Source organism: Magnusiomyces paraingens (genome assembly GCF_902498895.1).
Source record: "Magnusiomyces paraingens strain CBS 517.90 genome assembly, contig: contig1, whole genome shotgun sequence".
Taxonomy (NCBI): Eukaryota; Fungi; Ascomycota; class Dipodascomycetes; order Dipodascales; family Dipodascaceae; genus Magnusiomyces; species Magnusiomyces paraingens.
Window position 1 is genome coordinate 5,282,920 of NW_022474067.1, and position 9,581 is coordinate 5,292,500.

Genomic DNA, 9,581 nt, shown 5'->3' on the forward strand with positions numbered 1-9,581 from the left:
GAGTATTTATGTGAATAGTCCAAATGTGGATGAAATAAACTGTTTGAATAATTTTTTATTTTTTTTATTTTTTTTTTTTTAAAAAAATAAAAAAGGGGGGGGCCTCTTCTTTCTTTTCTTCTTAATTATTTTTCTAATTCCTAATATTTTTTTTTAAAAAAAAAAAAAAAAAACAATAGGTTTTCACCAATTGATATTTTAACAAATGGGATTTCCTACAAAAAGAGCCAAAAGCCAACAGTTACGGAGGATGCGGGAGCGATCACAAAGAGAGCAGCAACAGAATCTTTATGAGGAAGAAGAAGAAGAAAAAGAAGATTCTCCCAGACGCAAAACCAAAAGTGTTTCATCATTGTCTTTTATTACTAGTAATAGTAATAGTAAGGCTAAACCGCCTATAGCAATGGCTAAAAGTTCAAATGTTCCAGACACTAAAGAGGTGGTAGAAATGAAGGAGGTGGGGAAATATTTAAAGAAAGAAGAAGAGGTGGAGAAAGATCAATTATTAGAGAAACTTGGGTGTTTTGAGACATCAATTGAGAACAAATGAAGTTGGAAAAAATGAGAAAAAAAAAAGGATGAAAAAAGGATGAAAAGATAGAATGAAACAAAAAAAAAAAAAAAAAAAAAAAAAATAGAGATTCAAAATGAGTCCTTTTTTTTTTTTTTTTTTTTTTTCTTTGCACCTGGAAATAAATTGTTTAAAGAAAAAAAAAAACAATTTAAATTTTTTTATCAAATTTATCAGAGTGGTTTAAAATAAAAATAAAAAGGAAATAAATAAAAAATTTGAATATTAATCCAGTTAAGATTTTTTTAAAAAGTGTGAGACATTTTAATGTTAAGAATCCCAGTTGGGCAATATGAATGAGCATTTATTATGAAAACAGTACGAATTAAGTTTTTTTTTTTTAATAACTAAATGAAAAAAAAATAAAATGAAATAAAATAAAATAAAATAAAATAAAATAAAATAAAATAAAATAAAATAAAATAAAATAAAATTTCACTAATAAATGTAAAACTAAATACATGAAGAATAGTTATTAATTTTATACTAATGAATTAACTTAAATGATTTTTTTCTAAACTAACAACTTTTGTTTATTCTTCTTAAAAAAAAAAAAAAAAAAAAAAAAAAAAAAAAAAGATAATTGATTTAATTTTAATTTTTTTTTTTTTCAAGTTAGAATTTAATATTAAATTCTGTACAACGGTACGAAATGAATAATTCTTTTATGGTTTCCTATGTTGTCTTAACTGGTTATATATATATATATATATATATTTATCTGTTTTATTTAATAAAGTATGTTTCATGAACCGTTATTTATATTTTTATTTTTTTTAATATCAAAAAAAAAATAATTCTTAGATTACTAAAGGGTCTATTTTAGCCCAGTTATTTTTAATGTGTATGTGAGAGCCGCACTATTTATTTTTTTACTAAAAAGGGGAAGTTTACCAATATTAAGCCATATAGATATAAATATATATATATATAAATATACATTCATGATACACTAAATATTAAATACTTAATACTAAACACTATTGATTTTGTTTTAATAAAGGTTAGTTGTAAATTTGTAAATAATTGAGAGAAAATAACCAACAACAAAAGAAAAAAACATTAAATATATATAGATGTTAATTTAAAATTAAAGTACAAAGTATGAAGAAATTAACTTTAAATGTTTTGTTTGTTTTTTTTTTTTAAAAAAAAATTAATATCTGACAAAATCATGGAGAAATTACAAGTCAAAATACTTTGATATATGAATGTCACGAGAGCATAAACCTATTCTGGTTATTATTATTAAAAAAAAAAAAAAAAAAAAAAGAAATATAAATAAATAAATAAATAAATAAAATAAAATATCAAAAAAAAAAAAAATTTTTTTTAATGTATTGAAAAGTTTTCTTTAAAACAATTTATTTTAAAAATCCTTTTTTTTTCTTTTATTTATTATTTCTAGGCGTTGCCACTATTGCTAAAACCTAGGTTTTGTCTCTCTCTCTCTCTCTCATAAAAGTGTTGCATCATCTAATGCCAACTATAATTTTATGTGTCGTTTTTTTTTTTTTTTTTTTTCTTTTCAAAAGGAGAAAGAAAATGGTATATTGAAGTTAGTAAGGTAAACCAATGAATAAAAGAAATCTGAAAGAAACTTATTTTAATGAAAATAAAATAAAATAAAATAAAAATAAAATAAAAATAAAAATAAAAATAAAATATAAAAAATCAGATGGAATTAAGCTTAACGTCAAGTTCATGAAATAAGTGGACTGACGAACTTGATTTCATGAACTAACTTATATATATATATATATATATAATGTGGGTTTTTTTTTTGTTATAACATATTAATTAATAATTTTATTTTCTAAATAATTAAAAAAAAAAAAAAACCATACTTTTTCTCCATAGTTTTGGAGACTTGAATATATATATATGTTATTAGTAGTATCACCACCATTATTATGATTCTTTATTTTATTTTTTTTTAATTTCCTTGTTCTCTTTATTAAAGTCCGCATAATGACCTGATCTATATACAAAATGACTTTTTTTTTTTTTATCTGGTTATCTAAAAAAAAAAAAAGAAAAAATAAACCTCTGTGGGCGTATTACGTGTATAAATGTGTGTGTGTGTGTGTGTGGGGGGGGGGTAGAAGAAGAAAAGAAGAAATATATATCTTGTTATAAAATCTATTACATAAATCATTAGTAAGTTATAATCTTGTGATAAACTGACTAAAGATTACTCATCATTTAGACTTTTTTTTATTATTATTTTATTATTATTTTATTATTATTTTATTTATTTTATTTTATTTTATTTATTTTCTGGTTGCCACGCCGTACGGCGGTATTTTTTTTTTTTTTTTTTTTTTTTTATGTGATGAGTGCGTTTTTTATTTTTTTATTTTTTTATTTTTTTATTTTTTTATTTTTTTATTTTTTTTATTTTCTTCTTCTTCTTCTTCTTCTTCTTTCTTAGTACTACTGCCTTATACGGGGAGGGGGAAATCTTGGTAGAGTAGTAAAAAGTAGTAGTCTATCTATTACCTTATACACACTTAAATTCTTACTCTCACCCAAAAAAGGCAACGCCTTGTGACCCAAAGCGGCCACAATTGCGACGTCATTTTTTTTTTTTTTTTTTTTTTTTTCTAGTTTGGGTAGTGAGAGTAAAAAAATGAAAATGAAAGTAAAAGTAAAAAGAAATTTAATAATAAAATATATATATATATATATTTTATTTCAATTTGTTTTGATCTTATTCTTCATTTTTTTTTTGTTATTAAAAAGATGAAGTTGAAGTTGAAGAATATCAATAATAAGAATAAGAAAGTATGGGACTAAATGTGTGCGGGGATTACTGACTTTAAAAAAAAAAAAAAAAAAAAAAAAAAAGCAATTGAAGAAGTTTACAAACGTGTTTAAAAAAAAAACCAAAAAAAGTTTAGTTTGAAAATTACACAAAGAAACTTTTTTTTTTTTTTTTTCCCGACTTTTATTTTATTTTATTTTATTTATATATATATAAATATATATATATATATATTTTTTTTATAAAAGAGGAAGAAGAACAAATGATGATTCTCGTATAGAAAAAAAAAAAAAATCAAGACATGATATATATATAAAAAGTTTATATAAAGATTGACAATGGTGGAGACAGTGTGTAAATATATAAAATAGCAAAATAACAAAATAGCAAGACATTTGTTTTTTTTTTCTTAATTATTAAATAACCAAATTTAAACGAATTATTTATATAAAACAATTTGAATTTTTTGATTTTATGTTATATATCAAAGCCAATTGACTTCAATTGATATCAATTCAATTGAGATTTGCTTGTTATATAAGTTGTTATAAATATATATATATATATAAATATATATCATCAGCAGATAACCAGCAGACAAAAGTCCAAATAGTGTATATATATGTGTATGTGATGTGCGTGTTGTAGTAGTGGTGGTTGTTAGTCTTAGTTGTCAGGGCAACGCATCCCCCAATCCATCCATTGTTTACTTGCAAGTAACGCCATACATTCCATCCACAAATCCACAAAATAATACACAGTGTTGCTTCTTTTGTTGTTTTAAAAAAAAAGTTCCGGTTTTCATATTAAAAAAAATTAAAATTATTAAGGTAGTACAAAAGATATCTAGACTAAATACAGATAAAAAAAAAATTAAATTTTTTTTTTTCATAAAAAAAAAAAAAAAAAAAAGAAGAGAAGAAGAAGAAGAAGAAGAAGAAAAAAAAAGAGGTGTGTAGGAGGATGATTGAAAAAAAAAAAAAAGGTGGAATTAGGTAGGTCGAGATGGATAGTAATTGAACAATTGATAATGGGCAAGACACATTTAAGTCAAAACAATTGTTCCTTTCTTTTTTTTTTTTTTTTTTTTTTTTATTTATTTAGACCTGAGACATGGTGGGAAGACCAGTTCTAGGAGGCGATGATCTCTTACGCGAGGGTTGGCTAAAGGGACCAGATTGAAGCATGGTAATGATTGAGAGAGCAAGCTGACCAGCGGCAACAGCCATTGAGAAAAACAAAAAGGCAGTAGTAGCTTGAGCCTTTCTGCATCTATCAGTAGAACCTTGGACAATACGGTTATTGTCAAGGTATTCATGGTTTGTGCAAGAGTGAACACGAATGCCATGAGCAAGAGCAGCACCACCAGAAAGGCAAAAGACAAAGTCGCAAAAGTCGATAAAGGCAAGAATAATGGGGAAAGCCAAAAATTCAACAAAGCCAGCCAACAAACCATAAAAGGCGCCAAATAGCATACCAAACGCACTGACGAAAATGGCAAAATTGACCTGAGGGTTTTGCCATGCAGAGCCGTTAATCAAAGAGCCGGTAAGACCCATAATGATAGTCATAAAGACAAAAAGCACAATGCGCAGTGAGGGATCGACAAAAGCATTAACCATTGTTGTTATTGTTGTTATTACTGTTGTATATTATATGTTGTTTGAAAAAAAAAAATTAATTTGTATTATTCTTTATTTTACTGGGGAGGGGAAGAAGAGGTAGATATATAAAGGTTTGATATATGATTATATTACTGGTAAGAATTTGTGTTGAATATAATATATATATGAATTAGATTAGGACGAGGATTATATTGATGATAGAAAGTGTAAAAAGGAAAAGAAGGAAGGAAAGAAAAAGAGAGAAAAAAAAAAAAGAAGAGAAGAAAGAAAGAAAAAAAAAAAAGTGGGAAAAAAAGTGGGAAAATCAAGGGTTTTATAATCGCCGAGTTCTTTTTTTTTTTTTTTTTTAATATTCATATATTTATTATAAATATATATATACACTGTATATATTATTTATTATAAGTATATTGGGTACTGCCAAAAAAAAAAAAAAAAAAAAAAAAATCTCAACTGTAGACATATAAATTACAAACAAATAAATAAATAAACAAACAAACAAACAAACAACTACTACTACAACAACAACAAACAACAAACAACAATAACAAGTTAAGAACGCGGCTATAAGCAAGTAAGTAAGTGAGAGTATTATGAATTGCTTTTACCAGATGATGTTGGTGATGAATATATATATATATATATATATATATATTTACTTTTCAGTATTCCTTCCTTTAGAAATTTTTTTTTTCTTCTTCTTCTTTTGGACTTGAAACAAAGTTTACGCGTATTGTTAGCTTTTTTTTTTTTGCTATAATTCTTCAAAAGAATATATATATATATATAAATGACAAGCTTTAGATAGCAACAATAGTGGGTGTTAAAAGGTTGTTGTTGCGCGCAATGAAACCAAAAAAAAAAAAAAAAAAAAAAATTGAAAGAGAAAAATATCTATCATATAGATATTAAACTTATTGATTTTTAAAAAAGTTGGTCATTTGAATATATATATTTTTTTTTTCTGGAGAAATAATGATATGTATATTCTTATTAGTATAATAGTTATTTTACAATTCCCGACGGAAAGAAACAACGGATATTTTTTTTTTTTTTTTTTTTCAATGGGGAAACTACAGTTATTTTTTTTTTTTTTTTTTTTTTTTATTTTATTTTATTTTAATTTTTTTTTTTTTTTTTCAAGATGGGAGGGAACTTGACAGTAATATAGAAGAATTAATTATTCTAATAGAAAAATAAAAAAAATAAAATAAAATAAAATAAAAAAAAAGAAATAAAAAAAGAAATAAAAAAAGCCCGCCAGACGGAACATTGCCAGATCCGGCAAGGATATTTCAAAGGTTCTTCGAAATTGAAAAAAAAAAAAAAAAAAAAAAAAATAAAAAATAAAAAATAAAAAATAAAATAAAAAATAAAAAATAAAATAAAAAATAAAAAATAAAATAAAAAATAAAAATATATATGAATATATTTATGTCTGTCTTTATTATTATTATTGTTGATTGATAGTTATGCTTAATATTTGGTTTATTTTTGAAAATATTGGTACATTCATGCATTAACACAATCATACATCATACAAATAAATAAAAAAAACAAAATTCTCCCCCCCCCCCAACTTACCTTTCCTTTCCTTTCTCTTTTTTTTTTTTTTTTTTTTTTTTTTAATTTACTTTGAACGCGTGCCTCAATGCTCAATGAATTCCTTTTTTTTCAAAAATTAATTTTTTTTTTTTTTTTTTTTTTTTTTTTTTTTGAAAAATTTAAAATGAAGATCTAGTTTAAAAAAAAATTTTGTTTTTTTTTTGCTTTTTTTATATATTAAATGACTAATTGATAAACTGGTTGTTGCTACTGCTGATGCCTTTTTTTTTTTTTGGGTCAATCATATGATGAGGGAATTTATTTATTTTTTTTTTATTTATTTCGCTCTTTGAAAAAAAAAAAAAATTTAAAATATAAGTCTTAAGGCTTTTTTTTATTTTATTTTATTATATTTTATTTTCTCTATTATTATTATTATTATTATCTTCTTCTTTTTTAAAAAAATTAAAAAAAAGACCTCGATATCTTTTATTTCCATATACTTTAACTCATTATCAATTGATCTTTCTATCTTTCAATTAACTCAAAAGTCTTAAATCTTGCGGCTGGCTGGCTGGCTGGCTGGCTGGCTGGCTTGTTACTTACATACTTATAAGTAAATAAATTTTTTTTTTGGTATCTTCTTCTTCTTCTTCCAATTTTTAATATATATATATCTCTCTTACTAAGCAAACACAGCCGTTCCATTTAATGTCATGTGATGCGTCTAAATTTCTTTCTTAAATAATTGTTTGTTTTTTTTTTTCATCATTCATTTTTTGAAAAAAAAACAAAAAAAATAAAAATTTCATAATTTATTTAATAAAAAACAAACAAACAAACAACTAAAATTTTTATAAACTTTTAGTACTTCAAGTTTTTTTATTTTTATTTTTATTTTTTATCCATCTATTCTTCCTCATTCTTTATTTTTTCATTCCATATTTATATGTTTATATTTTTTTGTATTTTTATATTTTTGTATTTTTGTATTTTTCAAGCCATTTTACATTCTTCAAAATTTTCTTTTAATTTTTTCATTTCATTTTAGTAATAGAATTTTAATAATAATAATAATAATAAAATCGTTGCCTGATGGGACATGAATTATCAAACTTCAAAAAATAAAATAAAATAAAAATAAATAAATAAATGAAAAAAATGCTCCTCTTATTATCTCATTAATCACAAGCCATATTGATACAAAAAAAAAAAAAAAATATAATATAATAAAATAAAAAAAAAATTTGAAAAAGGAAGTTCCAATGGCCGGATCACTTTTTTTTTTCTTTTCCTTTTAGTATTAAATATTATTAAATATCCTCATCATCATCATCATCATCATCATCATTATCTTACTAGCCTCGTGGCCCTGATCCCCATGATTGTCTTTTAAAAAAAATAAAAAAAAAATAAAAAAAAAATAAAAAAAAAAAAAAAGAACCTGATTTTCTTACTGGTGGATCTTTTTAGAACTTTTCTTAATTTATTTAATTTTTTTTTATATTAATAAAAAAGAAAAAAAAAAAAAAGAAACCCCGCGAAATTTTTTTTTTTTTTTTATTTTGTTAAATGTCCCGCGTGTGGCAGATCATCATCACATGACTTTGGTGATGTAATGCTTCAACCGAGTTCCCGCCGGCTGGTCTTCAGCCGGACACTTTCACTAGCCGCACTATTATATCTTAAAAAAAAAAAATTATTTTATTTATTTATTTTTTTTTTTTTTCAAATAATTATTCTTCGTCATAATTTCAAACAAAACATCTTCTGACGACATATCCTTGTTACAATTTATGTTACAACTTTAATTACATTGCTAGTTACAACATTCAAATAACATTGTAATATAATAATAATAAATATCACAAATCTACAAACCCACAAAATAAAAAAAATAAAAATTAAAAAAATAAAATACTCCATTTAGAAAAAAAAAATCCCCAATTAAAACATCTACAATCACCACACACACACACACAAATCACATATACAATAACAATGGCTAGCAGAACAGTCTTACAGTTCTCAAACGTCCTAAACTCTAAAGTCGCACAGGCCAACTCTGCTCTGGCTTCAAATCTTCCCTCACAATCTTCTGACCTTACAACATCCTCTCAACCTTCTCTAATCTTACCTGCTGCTCTCCTTTCAATCTTCTCTCTTCTCTCATCAACTCACCACCCCATCTCGGTAACAACATCCATTCCAACCTTCTCTTCAACTCTACAAAATCATCATCCATTGTCAAAGGATTCCCCTTTGTCTCCATCATCTCCTAACCCATCTAGTTACCCCCAAGAATCTCCTCAATCTGCAATCCCATCCTCTTCCTCTTCCTCTTCCTCCTCCTCATCTTCATCCTCAAATACTCCCTCATCAACATTCCCCTCCTTTGATGCAATCTCAGCTTCCTTAGAACAATTCGTCACCCTCATTGATGCTTATCTAGCACAACAAGAAGCACAGCTTTCAGCATCAGACCAACTCACACGTGCAGCTTCTTTTACTGGCCCAACCCCTTATGATCAGGCTCTCGATGACCTCCAATGGGCAATCATTGGTTACGCCTCTCTTGCCATTTATGCCCATCTAGTTGATGACCTTTGCACACAAACTCTCCCACTCTCAAAAGACTTGCTCTATTGGGACTCCATCCTCAATTCTTCTCACAACTCTTGGGCAACTCTTATCTATTCTATTCAAACTGCTCCCATTAAAATTTACTCAAAATTCTCCTCAATTTCTTTACAAAACTTGCCAATAGGAATCACCACATCACGTGTTAACCTCCAAACACTTTCCTCATCATCATCATCATCATCATCATCATCATCATCATTCATTCCACTACAATCCCTCAATGCTTGGTTGACAGCTTTCCAAGAAGCCTTTTCCAGAGCACAATCAGTTGCTAAACAACTCTTTTCCCTTCCATCCCCAAATACACCTTCCTCTCTATTTTCATCCATCTCTGTTTTTTTCCTTCTTTATTCTCCACTCAACCCAGCCCGTAAGGAAATCGCAGCCCATAGATCACACCTCATTCGACTCCGCAATAAAACTGCAAAGT

The 9,581-nt window shown here is 25.5% G+C and overlaps 2 protein-coding genes across 2 annotated transcripts in view; one reads left to right on the plus strand and one right to left on the minus strand.

Annotated features, from left to right (window-relative positions):
• Positions 1 to 4,438: 4,438 nt before the first annotated feature.
• On the minus strand, positions 4,439 to 4,960 carry SAPINGB_P001612 (uncharacterized protein; the record flags this gene model as incomplete). Its single annotated transcript, XM_031996333.1, has 1 exon — positions 4,439 to 4,960. The coding sequence occupies one exon, from the start codon at positions 4,958 to 4,960 to the stop codon at positions 4,439 to 4,441; it is 522 nt and encodes a 173-aa protein (XP_031852224.1).
• A 3,549-nt stretch (positions 4,961 to 8,509) lies between these two features.
• SAPINGB_P001613 (uncharacterized protein) overlaps positions 8,510 to 9,581 on the plus strand; it is a gene marked incomplete at both ends in the record, with an annotated part of 2,481 nt that continues 1,409 nt past the window's right edge. Inside the window, one exon of the mRNA XM_031996334.1 lies at positions 8,510 to 9,581. This exon is cut by the window's right edge and continues 1,409 nt beyond it. Coding sequence (XP_031852225.1) covers positions 8,510 to 9,581 — 1,072 coding nt within the window.